The sequence below is a fragment of the Macaca thibetana genome, chromosome 9 (assembly GCF_024542745.1).
Source record: "Macaca thibetana thibetana isolate TM-01 chromosome 9, ASM2454274v1, whole genome shotgun sequence".
Taxonomy (NCBI): Eukaryota; Metazoa; Chordata; class Mammalia; order Primates; family Cercopithecidae; genus Macaca; species Macaca thibetana.
The window spans coordinates 41,344,790-41,369,922 of NC_065586.1; the positions used below are offsets into that span (position 1 = coordinate 41,344,790).

At 42.1% G+C, this 25,133-nt stretch overlaps 1 protein-coding gene and 2 pseudogenes across 3 annotated transcripts; 2 read left to right on the forward strand and 1 right to left on the reverse strand.

The window, feature by feature from the left end:
- Window positions 1-245: 245 nt before the first annotated feature.
- Window positions 246-11,984, reverse strand: ZNF485 (zinc finger protein 485). 2 transcript variants are annotated; one of them, XM_050804316.1, is made up of 5 exons: window positions 11,885-11,984; window positions 11,322-11,399; window positions 9,668-9,794; window positions 9,074-9,169; window positions 246-1,855 (listed from the first exon to the last, which is right to left on the reverse strand). In XM_050804316.1, exons 2-5 carry the CDS (start codon window positions 11,343-11,345, stop codon window positions 777-779), a joined length of 1,326 nt encoding a protein of 441 aa, XP_050660273.1. In that variant the 5' UTR covers window positions 11,346-11,399; window positions 11,885-11,984; the 3' UTR covers window positions 246-776. The 2 variants fall into 2 exon arrangements, with proteins under 2 accessions (XP_050660273.1, XP_050660272.1); XM_050804315.1 differs by having other exon boundaries at window positions 11,856-11,984.
- Window positions 11,985-12,076: 92 nt separating this feature from the next.
- Window positions 12,077-14,358, forward strand: LOC126962815 (adenylyl cyclase-associated protein 1-like; annotated as a pseudogene). Its single transcript, XR_007728812.1, has 2 exons — window positions 12,077-13,297; window positions 13,819-14,358. The product of XR_007728812.1 is annotated as an adenylyl cyclase-associated protein 1-like (transcript).
- Window positions 14,359-19,975: 5,617 nt separating this feature from the next.
- LOC126962228 (coiled-coil-helix-coiled-coil-helix domain-containing protein 2-like) lies at window positions 19,976-20,408 on the forward strand (annotated as a pseudogene).
- Window positions 20,409-25,133: the final 4,725 nt, after the last annotated feature.

Consider the following 25,133-nt stretch of genomic DNA (forward strand, 5'->3'; position numbering starts at 1 on the left):
TTTCAGATTTTCCGATTATGGATGCTCAACTTATTCTACATTCTCCTCAAAGATAACTGCTGTTAACTGAGTGTGGTGGCACATGCCTGTAGCCCCAGCTACTCCAGAGACTGAAGTGGGAAGTTGTTCAAGCCCGAGTTCAAAACTACAGTGAGCTATGATCACATGGCACTCCAGCCTGGGTGACAGAGTAAGAGCTAGTCTCTTAAAAAAAAAAGAGAGAGAGAGAGACAGAGAGAGATAACTGCTGTTAAGATTGCTCTTTATTTTTCCAGGTCTTTTTGAATGCATATAATATAGATTTCCTGCAACTTGCTTCTTTAACTTAACAAGGTATCATGGGTATATTTTTACTGTCATACTTTTTTACTTAGAGATGGAGTCTTGCTATGTTGCCCAGGCTGGAGTGCAGTGGCTATTCACACACACAATCATAGTGCATTACAGACTCAAACTCCTGGGCTTAAGCAATCCTCCTGTCTCAGCCTCCCAAGCAACTGGAACTACAGGCATATGCCACCATGCCTGGCTTTGTACAGTATTTACAGCTCCACCTCATTCTTTTCAATTAGCACGCAGTATGCTATAACTACTTCCGTACTGACATACATTTAGCTTATTCAAATATTTCACTAGTACAAACCTCACAATGAATATCCTCACAAGTGAGGTGTTCTCTCAGAAGTACACAGAGTATTTCTGTTAAATGCATAATTTATTTAATGTCTCCTCTATGACGGTCAGAAGGAATAAACTACTCTGCACAATTTGCCACACTAACTACATTTCGTGGCTCTTTCTTTGTTATGAATTTTCTTATGTTGTTTAAGGGCTGAACTTTGGGGAAAAGCTTTCCCACATTCATTACATTTATAAGGTTTTTCCCCAGTATGGAGTCTCTGATGTTCAACAAGGCCTGAGCTGTGCCGAAAGGCTTTCCCACATTTCTTACAGTGATAGGGTTTTTCTCCAGTATGAATTCTCTGATGTCCAGTAAGGGTTGAGCTCTTCGTAAAGGCCTTCCCACAGTCACGACACTGATAGGGTTTATTTCCACTATGAGTTTTCTGATGACCAGCAAAGGATGAGCTATACCTGAAAGATTTTCCACATTTACTGCAGTGATAGGGTTTCTCTCCAGTATGCATTCTTTGGTGACTAATAAGAGTTGAGCTCTTCCTAAAGGCTTTTCCACATTCATTACACTGATATGGCTTCTCACCAGTATGGATTTTCTGATGTTCCAACACAGTTGAGTTATCCCTGAAAGCTCTCCCACACTCGTTACATTTAAAAGGCTTCTCTCCACTGTGTATTCTTTCATGACGAGTAAGGGCTGCATTCTGAGCGAAGGCTTTCCCACAGTCATTACATTTGTAGGGCTTCTGGCCAGTATGAATTCTCTGATGACTTAAAAGGATTGAGTTCTTTCTGAAAGTTTTTCCACATTCAATGCATTTGTGGGGTTTCTCCCTAGAATGAATTCTCTGATGGTGGATAAACGTTGAGTGCTTCTTCAGGAACTTCCCACATTCAACACATCTATAAGGCTGTTTGCCTGCATGAACCTTATGGTGATTTAAAAGGGATGAACTGTTCATAAAGGCAATGCCACATTCTTTACACTTATGTGGTTTCTCACTGGTATGATTTCTCTGGTGGCTAATGAAGGACGAATTGTATTTGAAGACTTTCCCACATTCCTTGCACTTATAGTTCTTCTCTGTGGAGCTTCTGCCCTCCCAGTCCAGGCCTTTTTCCATCATGACACTTTTCCTTCGCTCTCCCACAACAGATCCTGCAGAAGTGCTTTGCTTTAGGGCTGACATCTTTGTTTCAAACCAGTAATCCTGGACTGAAAGAAAATTTAAAAAATTCAAACGTTCTTTATGTCGAAATGCTGAAAGTGAGAGTTGTGCAAGGACTTGAATAATGTTCTATGCTACATAACTAAAGGTTATGAAAAATTATTAATGTGTCCCATTTGTGATTCTTGCTGAGAAAAGATGGCCAGGCTAAGGGCAGGAGAAGTATGATTTTAAAGAAAAGAAAAGAATCTGTACTATAAACATTGCATTTAAAGAATGCAGTGGGCACCTAAGAAGTTGCAAAGTTAGGAAGACAACACAGGAAACAGCTAAAAAAGAAAAAAGACAATGTCAGAATAAATACAAAATTGAGGAGAAAGACCAGAGTCACAAAGAAAGCTATAATTACTACTAGGACAGATTTCTGCAGGTGGTATATTTGAGAACATTATGATGTCACCAAGAACTTGAGAAAAATATTTCTCTGTGAGGATTTAACAGTGAACCAATATTCAATCACTCAGAAGAAAAAAGAAAATAGAAAAAATATTCAAGGAACAAAAATAGTTCTCAGGACAATAAGATTTTACGATAAACTAAATTTTTAACATATCTAAAAAACAACATATCTATGCCAGGCACGGTGGCTCATGCCTGTAATCCCAGCACTTCGGGTGGCGAAACCCTGTCTCTACTAAAAATGCAAAAATTAGCCTGGTGGCACATGCCTTTAATCCCAGCTACTCGGGAGGCTGAGGCAGGAGAATCGCTTGAACCTGGAGGCAGAAGTTGCAGTGAGCTGAGATAGTGCCACTGCACTGCAGCCTGGGTGACAGAGCAAGACTTTGTCTCAAAAAAAAAAAAAGAAAAAAGAAAAAACCACACACAATCAATGGGTATACTATGTGAATTTTCTCTAGCTTTTTACAAAGTACAGACACAAGACCCCAGACAGACAGAGCAAAATGATTCAGATAAAAACATTCTGAAAAACTAATAGAGACAAACTTGTAGTAAAATTAACAATCACCAACCAATTGTTTCACTAAATGCACTTTTCTTACAAACATAAGTTGTATCTATCTATACCTAAAGATATATACACATACATATATTTATATGTATTTATACTTAGTAGTCTAGGGAGAAATTCCATACAACAGATATTAGAGCTAAGACTTATCTTTTCAAGGAAATGCAAGTTGAAGGTGAAGCCCAGTCAGAAACAGCCCCGATTCTTCCAATGGTCTTTGATGGGATATGTGTTTAATGTATTATGATCAAACTAGAGAATATTTCAAGATACTGATTGCCAAGCTGGCAACGTGAAGACACATGTGGGTACTTGTTCTATGACAAAGGTGGTCTTGCAAAGCAGTGAGGAAGAGGAGGCTCTGCATTAGCGCATTTCAGGAGAAAAAAATAAATATAAACCCTACCTCATATGATGCACAAAAATCCATTCCAAGAGGATGGTAAATGCAAACAAAAAAAAAAACAAATAATAAAGCTTCTAGAAATTAACACAGAAGAATATCTTTGTGATCTTGGGAAAAGAAAAAATATTAAAATCGCAAAAATAATAAATGTTAATAAATAATTGTTAATAATATATAATTTAAAATAAGCATTTTAAATAAAGCATGACACAAAAAAGCACTGACAAAGAAGAAAGAGATTGATCAACTGGAAGAACTCAGCTGGGCACAGTGGCTCATGCCTATAATCCCAGCACTTTGGGAGGCTGAGGCAGGAGGATGGCTTGAGGCCAGGAAGTCCAGACCTACCTGGGTAACTTAGCAAGTCTCCATCTCTACAAAAAAAAAAAAACATGTTTTTAATTAGCTGAGCCTGGTGGCATGTGTCTATAGTCCCAGCTATTCAGGAAGCTGAGACAGGATTGTTTGAGCTCCGAAAAAGGAATAACTGCTATTCATCAAGATCATTAACAGTCAGTAACAATACAGAGAGGGATGGTACAATACATGTAATCAGTAACAGGTTCTTGAAATAGCTACCCAATCAGAGATGCTCTATAAGGACCAATAAATACTCTAAAAGGTCTTTTTTTTTTTTTTTTTTTTTGACATGGAGTCTCACTCTGTCACCCAGGCTGGAGTGCAGTGGCGCAATCTCGGCTCACCGCAACCTCCACTTCCCAGGTTCAAGCAATTCTCCTGTCTTAGCTCCCCAAGTAGCTGGGACTACAGGCACATGTCACCACACCCAGCTAATTTTTTGTATTTTTAGTAGAGACAGGGCTTCACCATGTTGGCCAGGCTGGTCTCGAACTCCTGACCTCAGGTGATCTGCCCACCTCAGCCTCCCAAAGTGCTGGGATTACAGGCATGAAGCACTGTGCCCAGCCCTAAAACGTCTTTAACCTCATTAGATATAGAGACATGGATATGTTTGTTTTTTTTTTTTTTTGAGGCGGAGTCTTCACTCTGTCGCCCAGGCTGGAGTGCAGTGGCACCATCTCGGCTCACTGCAAGCTCCGCCTCCCGGGTTCGCGCCATTCTCCTGCCTCAGCCTCCCCAGTAGCTGGGACTACAGGCGCCCGCCACCGCGCCCGGCTAATTTTTTGTATTTTAGTAGAGCCGGGGTTTCACCGTGTTAGCCAGGATGGTCTCGATCTCCTGACCTCGTGATCCGCCCGCCTCGGCCTCCCAAAGTGCAGGGATTACAGGCGTGAGCCACCGCTCCCGGCGAGACATGGATATGAAAACCACAATGAGGCACACTGCACATCCACCAGAATGACTAACTTCACAAGACTGACCACAGGAAGTGCTAGCCAGGACATGGGACAAGGAGTGCTCTCACACACTGATGAAGGAGTATAACTGGGTACAAAACTCTGGAAGATTATTTGACATTATATACTAAAGCTGAATACATGCCCAATAGAAATGTAGCCACATAGGAACCAAAAAATAATTTATAAGAATGTTTACAGCACTTCTAATAGCCAAAAGCTGGAAAATGGCATATATGCATCTGAATATGACAGAAACTGAGGTAGAGTCACACAATGAGACATTCTACAGCAGTGATTTTCCAAGCATGGGCTCCAGCCCCGCAGCACCAGCATCAGCATGCCTGAGAACCTGCTGAATAAAGAACTCTGCAGGGGCCCCACAACTGTACTGCAGCATGCATTCTGAGGCACGCTAGGGTTTTCAGAAGCATGGATCCACAGCAAAGAAAGAAATAGAAATGATGAATGAATTTGAAAAAATGTTATGCATAAGCCAGACAAAAAATTATATGTACTATATGATTCCATTCACATAAAGTTAAAAAAAGGCAAAAATAAACTATAGTGTTAGTTCAAGGGGAGGAGAATGGGTAATAATTGGGAGGAATTATGATGCGATTTACTCAGGTATTGCCAAAGTTCTATTTTTTAACCAAAGTTTTGGTTACATGGGTATTGAGTTTTAAAACACTAATTTGGGCTGTACACATATTTTATCAGCTTTTCTAAATATGTGTTAATTTTTTTAAAGGCTTTAAGAAAGAAAAGGAGAGTCTAGCTTATAAATATCTTAGTACTTCAATCACAGAAATCAAAACACAAATTGCAAAATAACTAAAAAATAATGACAACTCTACATATTGTAACCTACTGAATATAACTAAAACATTACGTAGACAAAGTTTAAGGCTTTAAATATTTACATTACATCAATAAGAAAGAAGAAAAATCAATTAATGAATAACTAAAATGTTTAGGAAAAAGTAAATAAACCCAAGGAAAGCAAAAGGGAAAAGGAACTTAAGACTCAAAACACAGAAAACAGTAACACTAATAAATACACCCAAATGCTCTTCTTCAAAAAACTAAAACAGAGCTAATAAAGGGGAAATAGGAAAACATAGGAAATGGGAAAAAGACAAAGTAAGAAATCAGGGAAAATAACCAAAGATGCAGAGGATATTACTAAAAGAGTTACAAAAAGCTACTTTGTTTAACACAAATAACTTACAACCTTGAATTGCTCCATAGTTTTTAGGAAATTATAAATTACTAAAACTGTTTCCTAGAGAGAGAAAATCTATTTGGACAAGTCACTATTGACAACACTGTCAAAAAAATACCCCCAATTCCTCCCTTCTGCTCCCATCACAATAAATAAGCAAAAACGGGACAAAGGACCCAAACCTCTAGGGAACAGCTATCATGTGAGTTAAACTAGACTAAAGGATAAAAATATGAAAGGCCAAAAAATGTTTTATGAAAGTATTACAAAATTAAAGTCAAAGCCCAATGAAAATGGGCAGATGAAAAAGAAAATGTAAATACATTTAAGTCTCTGCAAAAATTTAAATAAAAGATTAGCAAACGGAATCATCTACTGTCACATTCAGAGAATGATATAATGTGTCATGGCCAAGATAATTGAGAATAAAATCTACCACAGAAACAGATCAAAATGGAAAAGACAGATAGTTCCACATATCTTGAAAGAGCATTTAATAAAATTCAGCAATCATGCTTGATTTAAAACACTAAAATTTCTTAACAAAACATATGAATGAAATACTTCCTTTAAATAACAATGTATGTGTATCCCAACTCAATAGCCAGCTTAAGCTCAGACACAATGCAAAGATGCAAAGATAAGCATATCCATCATTACCTTTGTTAATATAAAGTTGATATAAAACAAACTTTTTAAAAAAAAATCTGTGATATATATGATATACAATTAATTTCCTGAATGTATAAAGAAGCCTTCACATTAACAATTTTTATTGTCCAACAATCTAACAGTAAAATGGGCAAAGGACTGGAACAGGTAGTTCTCAGGAAAAATAAACACAAGGGTTGCTGAAAATGTTGAAACATGCTAAATCACACTCCTGATAAGAAAAAGGCAAATTAAAATTACAATAAAATACTTTCACCTCTCAGACTGGCAAGGATCAAAGCATATAAGACACCGTTGACAAGCGATGATAAAAGTGGCACTCATATGTTGTCATTAGGAGTATGAACATGTACTATCTCTATGAATAGTGGAAATACCCACCAAACTTGGTGGATTTTAAAATTTTAACCTTTAACAATTTTTATAGGAATTTATTCTACAGATTTACTTGTACACAAGAGAATTGATGTGTATGAGGATAACCACTGCAACACTGGTCAGAGTCATTATGTCCACTAAAGAGAACTGATTACATAAATTATAGGACATCCATAAAGTGGAACACTATGCAGGCATTAAAAAGAAAGATAAGCTGGCATGGTGGCGCACACCTGTAATCCCAGTACTTTGGGAAACTGAGGGAAGAGGACAGCTTGAGGCCACGAGTTCCAGACCAGCCTGGACAAAATAGTGAGATCTCATCCCTACAAAAACAAATTTAAGAATAAATACATAAATAAAATTAAAAATAAAAAAAATTAGCCAGGTGTGGTGGCATGCTCCTGTGGTCCCAGCTACTCAGGAGGCTGAGGCAGGAGGATCGCTTGAGCCCAGGAAGTCAAGGCTGCAGTGAGCCATGATCAAGCCACTGTACTTCAGTCTAGGAAACAGAGTGAGACTCTGTTTCCAAAAGAAAGAAAGAGAGGGAGAGAGGAGAGAGAGAAGCTCTAAACAATATAGTTATGTCAAATGACTTCTAAGACATAAATGCCAAAGTAACAGGCAAAAGAGCGTGCTACCATGTACTTAAAGAATTCATGGATACTCTCACAAAGTACACATCACATATGCAAATCTCCACAAGAAACTGATACAGGGATGCCCCTGGGGAGGGGAACTGAGTGATGAGAAAGGTATGTGAAGGAGACTGCATACCATTTGAACCATCTGAATGTGGTACCATAAGCATGTCTAACAACTAACAGAAAGGGAAATATATACACACACACACAAAAAAAACCATAAAATACTGAATGGTTGTGAAGTCTTTGTAGAAAGATTTACTAGTCCTCTAAGCAGATGAAAGAAATATTAGGGGAAACATTGCTTGTTTTCATTACCTCTAAGTTTTAAACATTCTATTTCAAATAACAACCAAAATTAAAACAGAAAGAACAGAGAATAAAGAAGACTGAGCGACTTTTGTTACTATATAAAGAATCTACACAAGAATTTACAGGGAAATGTTAAACATAGTAAGAATAGAAGGAATTACTTCAAAAGCATCCCACCCACAACCAGCAAAGACCTAGGTTAAGCAAGACTATGTATTACTGGTATTTTACATGAAATACAGTTATAAACATTCTCCTGAAGATGACAGAGGCAAAATGACAATTAGAGTTTTAGAAGAAGAAATACTGGCAGGATAAATATTTTAGGTGAGAGAAATATTCAGGTTTAGAGATTTAGAAATGAACTATGGCACAGAGAAAGTGATATAGAGAAACATATACAAAGCATACACAGAAAAAAATGGAAGCCAAGAGCAAAGGACAGTAGAAAAGAGAAATAAAAGAAGATCCGTAAGAAAAGGAAAGAAAATGCTTCCCCAACAATGTGTTCGCCAAAATCGCAATTACCTGAGAGCTAGAAAACCATGCTTACATTTGGAATCTGCGACTACCACTGGTAAGTGGTATATAGTGAGTTAGCAAGCTTCCATGAGAGTGGGTAAGGAATGGAAAATGAACAGGGGCCAGGTGTGGTGGCTCACACCTGTAATCCCAGCACTTTGAGAGGCCAAGGTGGAAGGATCACTTGAGGCCAGGAGTTCGAGACCAGCCATGACTAATATAGCGAGACACCATCTCTACATAAAAGAAAAATTTAAAACTTAGGCAAGCATAGTGGTGCACGCCTGTAGTCTCAGCTACTCCTACTCAGGAGTCTGAGGCGGGAAGATGGCTTGAGTCCAGAGTTTGAGTTTGCAGTAAGCTATGATTACATTCCAGCCTGGGCAACAGGGCAAGACTCTGTCTCAAAAAATATAAAAGAAAGGAAATGGACCAGAAGTAGAAAGAAACAAAAGATAGCCTGGTGAATGCCTGGAAAGAGAGAGAGAAAAATCACATAAAGAGCTTGAGGATTTCAGAGGGCTGGGAGATGGCACAGATGGGCCTGAGGCCCTCAGGAAGGGAGCAGCCCTCCCAAGTACAGAAAGACTGGGGAGAAAAGCAGCCAGCCACTTGACAGGAGGATGACATCAAAAGAGGAAACTAGTGCCCTTCTGCACCGACAGGGCACTCAGAGATGAGCTTTCCACTCAGGAGCCCCCGTACCGTTCCGTGTGCTCCACTGCTGCTGGGATGTTTCCCACCCACTCACCTGCATGTGTGCCTGATGGAGCCTCTCGCACCTCCATCCAGGGCTCTGCCCCTTCCTCCAACTGAGTGATTAGTTTTGGTTTGGAAGAGAGAAGCCCTGTTCATAAAGAAAAAGGATCTTAGAAGAAGAAGAAAAAAAATGAATGAAAAGGAATGTGATGGTGGTTACAAGCACAAGCAGTCACTCCAGACCTCAGTGTCAACTTGAGCATCTGCAAGGAGCACAGACAGGTTAGAGAGGCCTCGAGGGTGGCACCCAGGATGTCCAACTCATGCAGTAAAGCAAATGAAGGGGGCAAAGTCAATTAGAAAACCAGGTCCTCCTATTTTGGGAGGCAGATGAATCATGACACAGAAACGTTCCAGAACTGGGCTAGTTGGTACCACAAAGCTACCCATCTTAACTCTGTATGGCTCTGACCTTTCTTGAGGGGTGGAAGGGGCATAAACTCCAGCCTCTAAGCCCACACTTAAGAAAAACAAAACAAAAAGCACATCATTTAAGATTTTTTTCAATACCCCAAACCATTCACCCTGTGAAAACACAAAGTTGCCCAGCAGACCAATCTTGAGTCAAGGAGAAAGTCATCCTCACCCACAGACACCAGATTCCCATAGTTCTCCAGCATCACATCCCTGTACAGGGCCCGCTGAGCAGCATCCAGGTGTCTCCACTCAATCCGGGTAAAGGCCACGGCCACATCCCCAAATGTCAGCAGTCCCTGCAAAAGCAAACCCAATTCTGCTCATCCAGGAACCCCTGAGGGAAGCATCCCAAGAGAAGGAAGCAAGGTGGTCAAAGCCAGCTTCTGACAGTTCCAACGGTGCTCGTGGAAATGAACAAGTAAAAGCTGAGGGCTGGGGGGAGGTGGGACTCCTCCCTCAAGTGTGTTCTTCCTGCATGCCTGTCCTGCTTCCTCCTCCATGCCTGGCCTCTGCTCACCCCACCCTTCATGTCACCTCGTCAAAAAGGTCTCTTTCTCCACCCCATCCTCTGCCACTCTGTCTCGAAACCCACTTCATTTTTCTTCACAGGATTTCTCACCACCTGGCAGGAGAGGTTTGCACTGACTGTAAGCATCCTCTCTAATGTGAGCTCCAGGGGGACAGTGTGGGTCACTGCTGCCTCCCAGTCAAAAACACGGCCTCACACAGAAGTGTTCAGGCTTTGTTCCATCAACAAATGAATAGAAACTTTGAAAAGACATGGAAAGTGATTAGCTTTATCCGAAAATTTACAGGAAGTATGATCTAACTCTGGGGCAGAATATTTTTAAAAAAGAAAAAAAAATTGCTTTTCATAACAGTAACAACTTACTAGGTACCAGCCAGTGCTAAACCCTGAGATATATATCATCTCTCTAAATTTCTGCCATAACTATAAAAAGTAAAATCTATTTTGTAGCTAAAGACACAAAGGTTCAGAGAGTTGGAAGAACTTGCTCAAGGTCCCAGGGCTGGATGAAGGTACAGTATAAAAGGAAGCTATAAAAAGTAGGAATGAAACTAGAACAAATTGGAATGGTTATGAAATATTAAAAGAAAAAAGAGTAGGCCTTAAAAATACGCAAAAGGTGTTTCAAATGAAATGACTTGTTAGAACAGTAGAAATGTAGCTAATCTTTAATTTTTTTAATTTTATTTACTTCTATAATAGATACTCAAATGTTTATCACTTTCTTTCAAAATACCAACTACATAATCAGTTTCTCAAAATCCTTCAAAACCTAGTTTTCTCCAGGATAAAGGCAAACTCCAGTCTGGGATTCTAGACCATGAATGTTTCCAACTTTCTCAGTCCAGTTTGTTCATGGTTCTGCCATAATGACTTCATTCAGGCAGCGCTTTCCCCTAGTATCCTCTGCATCTCATTTATATTCTTCAGGAAGAACTAAGGCTTCCACTACTCCACCCCTCCCACCCCACCACACACTAAAGGTCAAGAGAGCACTGCTATCACCCTATGTCTTTATGGCCTACGTCTTTATATGCTAATGTGTATTTTTTTCATCATCTGCCAGGTTGCAAAGTACTTTTCTGTTTCTAGCACTCTAGAAAACATGGGTAGCAATAATATATTTGGTGAATGACTACCTAATGGGTAGAGAGGATGGAAATAGTGGGACCCATCCAGGATTGGTTCGGGTAGCTTGGTCCACACACAGGGCAGGGCATCGTCTGGGCAAGAGGCATAAGCCCCACCTCGCTGAAACACGTGGCTTCTCAAGAAATGGAAAAATCAAACTTGCCTGGATCTGGGCTCTTGGGGCCATCTGTCTCCTGAACTGTTCTCCCAGGCAAGGGCAGAGAATTCTGCGTAAGTCAATCTGGGAAAGAAGAGAGGAAATATGAGGAAGTCCCTCCGTGCCCTAGCCTAGCTAGAATCTGCCCTCTGGACCAGGCCCCCGCCCGCCCGTTCCCTCCACGGGTGGGCAGACAGGTCCAGGTGGGTACGCTCGGGAAGAAAGGAAAGGGAACGGCTGCTGGGATCCGTCCTGGACTGCAGCCAGCTCCACGCCAAGCACTTTTGGCAGCACGGGGGGACGGCCTTGTCAGTGGCCCAATCTGTCTGCCAGGGCGCAAGCCTGGAGCGCTCTGTGATGCACCAGTCTCGGGCGGTCGCTCCACATGGCTCAGCCACTGTGGGTAGGCCCTGCCCACCGCCGCCGTCCCCTCCCACCCCGGCTCGCCCCTCGACCCGCCCCTGGGAAAGGCGGGGAGCACCCGCCAGGGGCCCGAGGCTTCAGGGACCCAGCCTGGTGGCGGCCGCTGACAAACCAAACCTAGCCGGCAGGGCTGCGGAGCTGCACACCCAGAGACACAGCGACCACGCCACGCTGTCCAGACAGTAGCTACCAGCCAGCTGCTGGTGCAGCTCTCGCCCCACGCGGGGGCGGACCGGACCGGAAGCGGAAGTGGCTGCGGCCGCGGAGGCCTCTGGGAAACGTAGTCTGCGTCGCTCGGGAGTCTTAGGGGCTCCATCCGCAGAGCAGGTTGGCATCACCTGGGAATCTTTGAAAAGTGAAGGTGCGGGAAGTGGAGAGCGGCTGATCGCAATCGGGAGGTGGTACATTATGACTGACATGCAAAATCTGGTAGAAAAATTGGACAGGGCAGTGGGCTGCCTAGAGGCAGTATCCCATACCTCTGACATGCACCGTGGGTATGGAGACAGTCCTTCAAAAGCAGGAACAGCTCCATATGCGCAGGCATTTGACTCGCTTGACTGTCCTGTGGCAGAGTACTTGAAGATCAGTAAAGAGATTGGGGGAGATGTGCAGAAAGATGCGGAGATGGTCCACACAGGTTTGAAGTTGAAGTGAACTCTCTTGGTTACAGCTTCTCAATGTCAACAGCCGGCAGCTTTCCGATTTGTTGGCACCCATCTCAGGACAGATCAAAGAAGTGATAACCTTTCGGGAGAAGAACCGAGGCAGCAAGTTGTTTAATCACCTGTCAGCTGTCAGCGAAAGTATCCAGGCCCTGGTTTGGGTGGCTGTGGCTCCCAATCCTGGCCCTTATGTGAAAGAAATGAATCATGCTGCAGTGTTTTATACAAACCGAGTCCTTAAAGAGTACAAAGATGTGGATAAGATGCATGTAGACTGGGTCAAAGCTTATTTAAGTATACGGACAGAGCTGTAGGCTTACATTAAGGAGTTCCATACCACCGGACTAGCCTGGAGCAAAACGGGGCCTGTGGCAAAAGAACTGACTGGACTGCCATCTGGACCCTCTGCTGGATCAGCTACTCCTCCCCCACCACCAGGCCCCCCTCCTCCGCTAGTCTCTATCAGTTCAGGCTCAGATGAATCCACTTCCCTCTCAGCACTGTTTGCGTAGATTAATCAGGGGAAGAGCATCACACATGCCCTGAAACATGTATCTGATGACATGAAGACTCACAAGAACTCTGAAGGCTCAGAGTGGTCCAGTATGCAGTGTCCCCAAGCCATTCTCTGCACCTAGACCCCAAACCAGCCACAAAGAAAGAGCCAGCTGTACTTGAACTGGAGGGCAAGAAGCGGAGAGTGGAAAATCAGGAAAATGTTTCCAACCTGGTGATTGATGACACAGAGCTGAAACACGCAGCTTACATATACAAGTGTGTCAACACGACATTGCAAATCAAGGGCAAAATTAACTCCATTACAGTAGATAACTGTAAGAAATTTGGTCTGGTATTCGATGATATAGTGGGCATTGTGGAGATAATCAACAGTAGGTGCCGAGACCAGCTTGGTTGGGGAGACCCTAACTCAGCGGTGCTAGAGGAATTAAAGACACACACACAGAAATATAAAGGTGTGAAGTGGGAAATCAGGGGTCTCACAGCCTTCAGAGCTGAAAGCCCCGAACAGAGATTTGCCCATGTATTTATTAACAGCAAACCAGTCATTAGCATTGTTTCTATAGATATTAAATTAACTAAAAGTATCCCTTATGGGAAACGAAGGGATGGGCCGAATTAAAGGAATAGGTTAGGCTAGTTAACTGCAGCAGGAACACACTCTTAAAGAGACAGATCACTCATGCTTTCATTTGTGGCTTAAGAATGCCTTTAAGCTGTTTTCTGCCCCGGGCAGGCCAGGTGTTCCCTGCCCTCATTCCTGTAAACCCACAACCTTCCAGCATGGGCATTAGGGCCATTATGGACATATCACAGTGCTGCAGAGATTTTGTTTATGGCCAGTTTTGGGGCCAGTTTATGGCCAGATTTGGGGGGGGCTTGCTCCCAACAAGTAGGGATGTCAAAGTTTAGGTAATGAGTAAAGTGCCAACCATTTCAATCAACAAAACAGATGGCTGCCATGCTTACCTGAGGAAGAATTCTCTGGATTGTGAAATAGTGAGTGCCAAATCTTCTGAGATGAACGTCCTCATTCCTACAATAGGCAGTGACTTTAGTGAATTCCCAGTTCCTGAGCAGTTCAAGACCCTCTGGAATGGGCAGAAGTTGGTCACCACAGTGACAGAAATTGCTGGATAAGCAAAGTGCCACTGGGTTCTTTGCCCTCCCTTCATACCATGGGATAAATTTGTATCAAGACGGTTCTTTTCTAGATTTCCTCTACCTTTCTGCTCTTAAAACTGCTTCTCTGCTCTGAGAAGCACAGCTACCTGCCTTCACTGAATTATACCTCAGGCTGAGATTTGCAGTGGCATAGCAGGTCAGGTGATCTTCTGCAGGAAGGTGTAGCTTTTCCATATTAGCTCAACCATGCCACCAGTCCATTCTTAAGGAACTGCCGACCAGGCTAAAATGATGCATTTTAGCTTTGAGTTTTGGAGGTTATTCTACCAACAAACAGTCCATTGGGAGGAAAACAGTCCAAGGAATTAACAGATCAGAATGTTCACACTGGTTAATCTTTTTCTAACGATGAGCATGAAGGTAGCAGAAGCTGGTGTGTTTCCAGCTGGTTCTTCTAACCAAACTAATTTTTCACTATTGACAAGTGAGGCAAGGGTTACACTGGACTGAAGGCTGAGGCTTGGCCATCTAGCATTCCACGCAAAATGGTTTCCTATAAGCATTCCTTTTATTCACTATTCTATCCTAGTTCTGCCTCAACCATGAGATAGGAGAGTCTCCGATACTAGCTGCTACAGCAGTGCCCTTCATCCAGGGCAGTTAAAGAAGTATTGGACCCTTTCTTTCTCTGGGATCCCTACCCAGCACCTTCCTACAGAGATTTAAAAAAAAAGGAAAAACAACACCCCATTCCAAGGAGTCTGGCACACCTGAATCCTCCTTCCCTGCTAGGTGCCTGTCACCTGTCTTCACTGCCTCCTTTTCCTTGTCATGCTCACCAGCTTATGGCTTCTGTCCAAGCACCTGAACAGGGGACCAAAACCTCCACTGCAAGCTGCTTTTAGGTCTTGATTTATGTAAGAATCTTGCACAGCACTGCTAATGTAAATTTCAGTTTTTTCCCTCTAGGACAAACACTTACCAAAATATGCAACTTTTTTGGTGGGAAAAGAGATTGTCCTGTGATTTCTACCCATTTCCTGAGGCCTGTGGAAATAAAACTTTATGTACTTAAAGTTATACAGAAAATAGAATAAAGTTAATACCAAAAAAAGAAAAAGAAAAGTGAAGGTGCCTGGGTCCCAGCTTCAGAGATTCTGAATTAATTGCCCTGAGTGTGGTCCTGGCATTGGGATTTTTAAAAGCCCCCAAGTGATTCTAATGTACTGCTTAGATTGACACCTGCCACCAGAAACTGATAAGCAAAATATGAGAGACGTATTTTATGTGACTTTGGATAGCTATTTGTTTCCAAATAATTCTGTTTTTATTTCATACAAATAAAAAGCATGTTAGAAAAGTACATCATCTAGAACACTAAAAACATTATTTCCTCACCATTTGCTGACATAGAAAATGAAAGTAGGCTGAATCTGTTTTAACAAATGTATTATTTTCTAGGGAAAATATATGTTTCTATTTATTAACTCCAGGAATTAGAAAGCTAAGGGAGGAAAATGTATCTCTCTCATTCAATTAGGGCCTTTTTTTTTTTTTAAGAAAATTTCTCAGAATGGTTCATTCATTTACCAATTTACCAATGATTGACCGAAGCCCCACTATGTGCCACTCACTTCTGTATGCTAAGGATAGAACAGCTGACAAGCGTCTCTCCTAAAGTGGAGTCAGGCTCCTTTGCATCCTCCTTTCAACTATGCCTTGTCTCGGCCTGGTGAGCCGAGTTTTAGGCAAGAATCCTACAAAGCCACTTTATCAAGAATCATGACCAGGCACAGTGGCTCATGCCTGTAATCCTAGCACTTTGGGAGGCTGAGGCGGGTGGATTGCCTGAGTTCAGTAGTTCGAGACCAGCCTGGGCAACACAGTGAAACTCCATCTCTTCTAAAATACAGAAGAAATTAGCTGGGTGTGGTGGTGTGCACCTGTAGCTCCAGCTACTCAGGAGGCTGAGGCAGGAGAATTGCTTGAACCCAGGAGGTGGAGGTTGCAGTGAGCTGAGATCACGCCACTCACTACATCGTAGATGACAGAGCGAGACTCTACAAAAAATAAAAGTATCCCACTTTTTCCATCCCGCTTTTTCCAGCAAGGGCACCTGAGGACCAGTCTTTCCTTACTTTGGGGACTGGATCCAGAATCTGCATTTATTTATATACGGCTAACATTTGCTGAGTCCAGAGGACATGCAGAGCCCTTTACAAATACATCATTGCACTGAGTCCTCACCACCAAAGAAGGTACAATTATTATTCTCATTTTACAGATAAGGAAATTGGCTCAGAGAACGTAACTTGTCTTTGGTCCCTCACCTAGTAAATGGCAGAGCTGGGTACCAACAGTCATTGTTGGATCCCAAAGCAAAGCTGCCCCCATTGGCTTTCCATCATTCCTCGACTGTCTGAACTCCTTGCCTAACCCGCGGCACCCTCCACCCTTTCCTGCCTGCTTTGCCATCCTCACCTTTCCCTCTGCCAATCCTGCTCATGTGGCTCTGCCCCAGTGGCTTCCTTAGCCCCTTGCTTACCAAGCTTCATACCACCTAGGGAACTGGACCCATGCAGGAGCTGCCCTGGGCTCTTCCTTCTGCTTGCCTAACTTGGGCCCCAACTCTTGTCCTGGCCAACTCCTTTCCATCCTTCCTATCAGAACTAAAATATCGATTTCCCTTCTGTGGCCCAAGACTAAGAGATACCCTTTCTTAGTACACTCCACTGTAAGTGCTCCTGTGTGGGGCTTGGACAAAGTGTCAATTGCCAGTGGGCAGATGTAGGCAGAGCTTGCAGGAGTCATGTAAATCATTTGAAAAGAACATTATTTACTGATAATACAGATTAAGGACTCAAAATGGGGGGTTGGGAGAAAGCCCCCGAAAATCTGGCCATAAACTGGCCCCAAAACTGGCCATAAACAAAATCTCTGCAGCACTGTAACATGTTCATAGTGGCCCTAACGCCCACGCTGGAAGGTTGTGGGTTTACAGGAATAAGGGCAAGAAACACCTGGCCCACCCCGGGCGGAAGACAGCTTAAAGGCATTCTTAAGCCACAAACAAAAGCATGAACAATCTGTGTCTTTAAGAGTGTGTTCCTGCTGCAGTTAACTAGCCTAACCTATTCCTTTAATTCGGGCCATCCCTTCATTTCCTGTAAGGGATACTTTTAGTTAATTTAACATCTATAGAAACAATACTAATGACTGGTTTGCTGTTAATAAATACATGGGCAAATCTCTGTTCGGGGCTTTCAGCTCTGAAGGCTGTGAGACCCCTGATTTCCCACTTCACACCTCTGTATTTCTGTGTGTGTGTCTTTAATTCCTCTAGCGCTGCTGAGTTAGGGTCTCCCCGACCAAGCTGGTCTCGGCAATGGGGAGTTCACTGTTTCGATCACTACCAGTTAAAACTTAAAGAGAGATGGGCTCTGTGCTAAATGCTTAAATTCCTCACTTCTTTAGCCACTTGGCAATGTGAAGGGAATGGTGTAATCTGTACCCATTTTTCAGATGAACTCAAGGCCAAGTGGAGATGTGGTGCTCCAGCCAGTGGGCGGCACCAAAGCTGGCAAAAGGCTGGGCCAGGATGAAGTTTGGACCTTTCCGTGCAGGCAATGGGAAGCCTTGGAAGTTTTACACAGGATAAGACAGGAACAGGCCTTTTTCTCAAAAGATCACCCTGGGGGGCCTGGGGTAATGAGAACTTTAAGGGAAGGGACTCACAGCCAGAAAAGTAAGGAGCACATTGTGAGCACATCCGGTGACCCAGTGAGCGCCCTTCCACGGGCTCATCCTAAAGAGATAATCAGCCAAGCGTTCAAAGGTGTGTGTGTGAGAACACTGATTAAAAAGGACTATAGTTGTGCGCCATCACCCCGAGATAATTTTTTCATTTTTTTGAGACAGAATCTCACTCCATCACCCAGCCTGGAGTGCAGTGACCAAGCCAAGGATTCACCATCAGACTGTACCCGTCATACCTGTACAAACTAGATAATTTTCTCTCTTCTCTAGGTCTCAAAATATCTTGAGGTCCCTGTGCCTGTCAGAAACTGATATCCTTTTTTTTTTTTTTCTAAGTCGGAGTCTCGCTCTGTCACCCAGGCAAGACTACAGTGGTGCAATCTCAGCTCACTGCAACCTCTGCCTCCTGGGATCAAGCAATTCTCTGCCTCAGCCTCCAGAGTAGCTAGGATTACAAGCTCCTGCCATCATGCTTGGCTAATTTTTTTGTATTTTTAGGAGAGACAGGGTTTCACCATCTTGGCCAGGCTGGTCTTGAACTGCTGACCTCGTGATCCACCTGCCTCAGCCTCCCAAAGTGCTGGGATTACAGGTGTGAGCCACCATACCTGGCCAGAAACTGATATTATTTTCTTACCACAAGGTCAGGAACCTTGTAAGGGAACTGTGTAGACAAGGTACCAGGCCGGTCATTCCCCATGTCTATCGGCTTTATAAGTCAACTTCAGTTATTTAAAGCAATCTGGTCATATCAGAAAATACGTCATTCCAGTCAAATGGTGGTTTAAAAAAAAAACAGTGTCTCCAATTGTGTCCTGTTAAAAAAAAAAAAATGGATTCTTACTGAGCTTATGCAAATAACTATATTGCCATAATGTAAGAAAACACACAAATAGTTTCTGAATTCTGGAGAAATCAGGTAGAGAGAAAGGTAAATGTCTCAATTTACTCACAAAAGTATATTTTAGGCTGGGTGCAGTGGCTCATGCCTGTAATCCCAGCACTTTGGGAAGCCAAGGAGGGTGGATCACTTGAGGTCAGGAGTTTGAGACCAGCCTGGCCAACATGGTGAAACCCCTCTGCTAAAAATACAAAAATTAGCTGGGTGTGGTGGCAGGCACCTGTAATGCCAGCTACTTGGGAGGCTGAGGCAGAAGAATCACTTGAACCCAGCAGGCAGATGTTTCAGTGAGCCGAGATCACACCATTGTACTCCAGCCTGGGCAACAAGAGCAAAACTCTGTTTAATAAATAAATAAATAAATACATAAATAAAGGTATATTTTACCCAATTTCTGTGACTTACAAGTAGCTCAAAAGAAATAAAGTTTTCTTGACTCCACAAAACAAAACATGAAAAGAATCAGCAATGTTTCAAACAAAAAGATACAAAAATCATTTCACTTCTCCATCAGTTCAGTCCCAGGTAATTAATTCTTGTTCTGTTTGAGGTTGAGTTAGTGATATGGTTTGAATCTGTGTCCCCACCCAAATCGCATGTCAAGTTGTAATCCCAGTGTTGGAGGTGGGCCTGGTAGGAGGTGATTGGGTTGTGGGGACAGATTTCCCCTTTGGTGCTATTCTCATGAGAGTGAGTGAGTTCTCATGAGATCTGGTTGTTTAAAAGTGTGTAGCACCTCCTTCTCTCTCTCTTTCTCCTGCTCTGGCCATGTAAGATGTGCCTGCTTCCCCTCTGCCATGACTGAAAGTTTCTTGAGGCCTCCCCAGCCATGCTTCCTGTACAGCCTGCAGAACCCTTGAGCCAATTAAACCTCTTTTCTTTATAAATTACACTTTCTTTCAGGTATTCTTTATAGCAGTGCAATGGACTAACACAATTAGTGATCTTCATGAACACACCAGTCTTTTATTAGTGGTCTGTAAGCTTTTACATAGTCTAATGATATGATCTACAAAGCTATCAGAAACCTCTATTCAAGAGTACAATTCCTGGTCCTTTCCATGAATATCCTTGAAGACGTAACACTCTAGGATTTGCACAGAGCTAAAAGCTCTATGCAGAAAAGCATCAGATTAAAGCAATTCACTACATGTACCAAGATATATCAACTTTTTAGAAATCTTATACAATTTTGAAACACATACTCATAACATATTTATGGTGTTGAGCTCTTTGCAGGGTTTCACAGGCTGAGCCTCTGTGCAGCCATAATGCTGCATGGAAGCCGCATCATCACTTGCTCAGCCCCTCCAGCCAGCCGGGCACCTGAGATGAGAACTGCACCCAGCCCAGCACCACAGCTCAGCCCCCAGCAGCAGCCCCATCCTCTGCAACTGGCTTTCCTGCTGCTGCACCTTGGTGGCTAGCTCTGATGGCCCAAATGGCAACCACTGCAGCTGGCATTGCTGCGGGCTCTACTGTTGGGCACACACTGGGGGTTTTAGTGGAAGAAATAATGCTGAGCCTCCAAGGCCTGGTCTCACTTACCAAGAACCTCAGGGAACCCAGCCAGCACAGCAGCAGCGGCCTTGCTTCTGAGATCAAACGGTTTTTGGAGCATGCCCAGAACCAGGATGACATAAAACTCTGTGAGGTTTCAATGAGGTGTTGAAACAGTGCAGATTTGCAAATGGAATAGCCTAATCAAGTCCAAACTGAAGAAATGAAAATGGCTCTTATGACCAAGTTAATTTAGCATAAAATATAATTGACAATAAAGGTATAAAGTATAAAACCATCAGTTAAAATTCTCCTCTGTCATTCATATCTTTCCTGCTTCAGAATTACAATGGAAGAGGGTGTTCTCACTGTATAGAATTTCACCGAGATGGTATAGAATTTTGGGCTGGACAAATATTTCTGTGGTTTCCTTAAACCAGCTGCTGTAATTTTATTGTTTGAGAGTTAATTAGAATAAAGTGATTTTCTCAACCCTCCCACCCAAAACAAAATTAATATAGGCATGCTGGCTCACATCTGCAATCCTAGCACTTTGGGAGTTCAAAACTGAGCATCTCTTGAGCCCATGAGTTTGAAACCAGCCTGAGCAATGTGGTGAAACCCCATCTCTACAACAAATACAAAAAATTAGCTGGGTGTGGTGGCATGAGCCTGTGGTCCCACCTACTTAGGAGGCTGATGTTGGAGGATCGCTTGAGCCCAGTAGTGCACTGCACTCCAGCCTGGGTGACAGAGTGAGACTCTCAAAATAAATAAATAAATAAATAAATAAGCATACTTTCATGCAAACATGAATCAAAGAAAGTTAAACAACATTTCTTTTTTTTTTTAGACAGGGTCTTTCTCTGTCATCCACTCTGGAGTGGCAGTCACTGCTTACTGCAGCCTCCACCTCCCAAGCTCAAACCATCCTTCCATGTCAGCCTCCCAAGTAGCTGGGACAACAGACATCAGCCACCATACCCAGCTATTGTTTTAGTTTTTTGTAAAGACAGGGGTCTCACTATGTCGCCCAGGCTCTAAACATCATATTTGTCATTGCTCCCTATATGATTCTAACATGCCAGGCTAGGCACAGTAGCTCACACCTATAATCCCAACACTTTGGGAGGCCAAGGTAGGAGGATCACTTGAGTCCAGGAGTTGGAGACCAGCCCGGGCAACATAGTGAGACCTCATCTCTATAAAATAAAATAAAAGTAAAATAAAATAAAATACAAATAATAAACAAAATTAGCCTGGTGTGGTGGTGCATGCCTGTAGTCTCAGCTACTAGAGAGACTGAGGTGGGAGGGTCGCTTGGGCCCAGGAGGTTGAGGCTGCAGTGAGTCAACATTGCATCACTGCACTCCAATCTGGGCAAGAAAGGGAGATCCTGTCTCAAAAGAAAAAAAGCCCCAAAAGAATTCACTACCGCCAGACCTATCTTACAAGAAATGCTCAAGGTACTTCTTCAGTCTGAAAAAAAATTGCTAATGTGAGAAAAATTGAAGTATAAAACCCACTAGTAAAATTAAATACATAGAAAAACCCAGAATGCTCTAATACTGTAACTGTGGCATACAATCCACTCACATGCCCAATAGGCATGAGACAGAAATTTAAAAATAATAATGAAAATAAGTACTGCATTTATTCACTCCAAGAAAAGTGAATAAATTCAGCACTTAAAGGTGAAGTGAGAAACACAAGTTTTTCTCTACTGCAGGCAAGGCTATAGACAGGTCGTGGTGACCTAGCCTTAAGAAATGAACTCCGGACACCCCCAAGCAAGGTTAAAAGAAGAAAAACAAATTCCTTTACTGTCTCTCCTGTATTGTACTATTAGTTATGACTATGTTTGCCAATGCTTGTATTTAGTAGGATTTGCAAAGTTCCTGTTTTTCTTTCGATGCAGTTGCTAGGCCACTAGCTATACAAAGCCACAGGTTATTGCCAAGGTCAGCAGTTATGCTATAGATTACGTGACTTGTCACTGTAAAACTTACTGCCTTTATTTTGCTTATGTATGCTAACCTACATAAGCTAAACTCTGTTTTTGTTCAATGGTCAGCTTTTTGGATGTGAATCCACTGAGCTGGTGCGTACCTTAAATAAACATCCTCCTATATTCCCCGTATCGGTCTCTCTGGTGCTCAGTTTACCACAACAGCCATGATCGATTTGTCATGAACAATAATAGCTATAGCAACCTGTCAAGAGGTAAGTAATATAAATATATGTAAATTCAGACAACTAAAAGTCAAAATGGGGGGATAGAGTTAAAGTGTAGAACTGGTCTTTTTTTCCTTTTTTCTGTTTGTCTTCTTTTCTTTGTGATCAAAGTGTAGTTGTCATCTGTTTAAAATAACTTGTTATATCTATAAGATATATATTTTTTGGTTTCCTCACGGGAACCACAATGCAAAAAAAAAAAAAAAAATCGATTCACTGCAAGTAAAAAAACAATGAATTAAAACATACTACCAAAGAAGATCACATAGCCACAAAAGAAGACAATAAAAAAGGAAGAAAGGAAGACAAAAGTTACAAAATAACCAGAAAACAAGCAATAAAATGGCAGTAGTAAATCCTTTCTTATCAATAATAAAACAGAATGTAAATGGACTCAATTCTCCAATTAAAAGGGATAGAGTGACTGAGTAGATAAAGAAATAAGACCCAACTACATGCTACTATAAGAAACCCACCTCACCTCTGAAGACACGCATAGACTGAAAGTGAAGGGATAGAAAAAGATGCTTCACGAAACTGGAAACCAAAAGAGGGCAGGAATCATTATACTTAGATCAAATAGAATACAAAATAAGACTGTAGAAAGACACAAAAGGGGTCACTATATAATGATAAAGGGATCAATTCAGCAGGTGGATATAATAATTATAAATACGCATGCAACACAGGATGGTCCCAAGTTTAAAAAGCAAGCATTAATAGGTCTGAAGGGAGAGAAGGAGTGCAATACAATAATAGTAGGGAACTGTCTCAGTAATGGACAAATCATACAGACAAAAAAATCAATAGAGTAACATCACAATTAAACTGCACACTATACTTAATAGACCTAAGTAACACCTACATAACATTTACCCAAATGCTGCATAACACACATTATTTTCATCAGCACTTGAAACATTCTCCATAATAGAGCACACCTTAGGCCACAAAACAAGTCTCAATAACTTTTTTTTTTTTTGAGACAGAGTCTCGCTGTGTCACCCAGGCCAGAGTGCAGTAGCCTGATGTCGGCTCACTGCAGCCTCCATCTCCCAGGTTCAAGCAATTCTCCTGCCTCAGCCTCCTGAGTAGCTGGGATTACAGGTTCCTGCCACCATACCCAGCTAATTTTTGTATTTTTAGAAGAGACAGGGTTTCACCATGTTGGCCAGGCTGGTCTCGAACTCCTGACCTCAAGTGGTCCACACGCCTTGGCCTCTGTGCTAGGATTATAGGCATGGCCACTGTGCCCAGCCTGAGTAAATTTTAAAAAGTAGAAATCGGGCCAGGCATGGTGGTTTACACCTGTAATCCCAGCATTTTGGGAGACTGAGGCAGGAGGATCACTTGAGGCCAGGAGTTTGAGACAAGCCTGGCAACAAAGTGAAACTCCATCTCTACAAAAAATTTTAAAATTAGCTGGGCGTGGTGGCATGTACCTGTAGTCCTAGCTACTCAGGTTGTTGAGGGGGGAGGATCATGTAAGCCCAGGAGGTCAAGGCTGCAGTGAGCCATCATTGTGCTACTGCACTCCAGCCTGGGCAACAAAGCAAGACCCTGTCTCAAAAAAAAAAAAAAAAAAAAAAAAAAAAAAAAAAAACAGTGGAAATCATATTAGGTATCTTTTCTAGCTACAATGGAATAAAATTAGAAATCAAGACGAAAAGAAACATCAGAAACTTCACAAACACATGGAAACTATGCAACATGCTCCTGAGTGACCAAAGGGTCAATGAAGAAATTAGGAAGAAATTTTTAAAATTTCTTGGATAAATGAACAGGGAAATACAACATACCAAAATCTATTGAACACAGAAAAAGCAGTACTAAGAGGGAAGATTTTCGCAATAAACACCTTCACCAAAAAAGCAGAAAGACAGGCCAGGCACAGTGACTCATGCCTGTAATCCTGGCACTTTGGGAGGCCGAAGTGGGAAGTCTGCTTGAGGCCAAGAGTTCGATAGCAGTCTGGACAACACAGTGAGACCTCATCTCTACAAAAATTTTTAAAATTAGCTGTTGTAGTGGCACATACCTGTAGTCGCTACTCGGGAGGCTGAGGTGGGAAGATCGCTTGAGCCTGGGAAGTCGAGGCTGCAGAGAGCCATAATTGCACCACTGCACTCCAACCTGGGTGACAGAGCAAGACTCTGTCTCAAAAACAAAACCAAGAAAGAAAGAGTAGACAGACTTCAAATAAAAAATCTAACAATGTGCCCCAACGAACTAGAAAAGCGAGAACACACTTAATCCAAAATTAGAAGGGAGGAAACAATAAGGATCAGAGCAGAAATAAATGAAGTTGAGGTAAAAATATATATAGAGAGAGAATATCAACAAAACAAGTAGTTTTTTGAAAAGATAAAATTGACAAACCTTTAGCTAGACTAAGGAAAAAAGAGAGAAGACCCAAATACATAAAATCAGAAACAACAAAAGGAGACATAACTGAGACCACAGAAATACAAAGAAACATTAGAGACCATCAACAACTATACAACAACAAATTGGAAAACCTAGAAGAAATGGATAAATTGGACACATAGAACCTGCCAAGACTGAACCATGAAGAAAAGAAAACATCAACAAGCCCATAACAAGTAATGAGCTCTAAGCTGTAATAAAGTCTCCCATCAAAGAAAACTCCAGGTGGCTTCACTGCTGAATTCTACCAAACATTTAAAGAAGAAC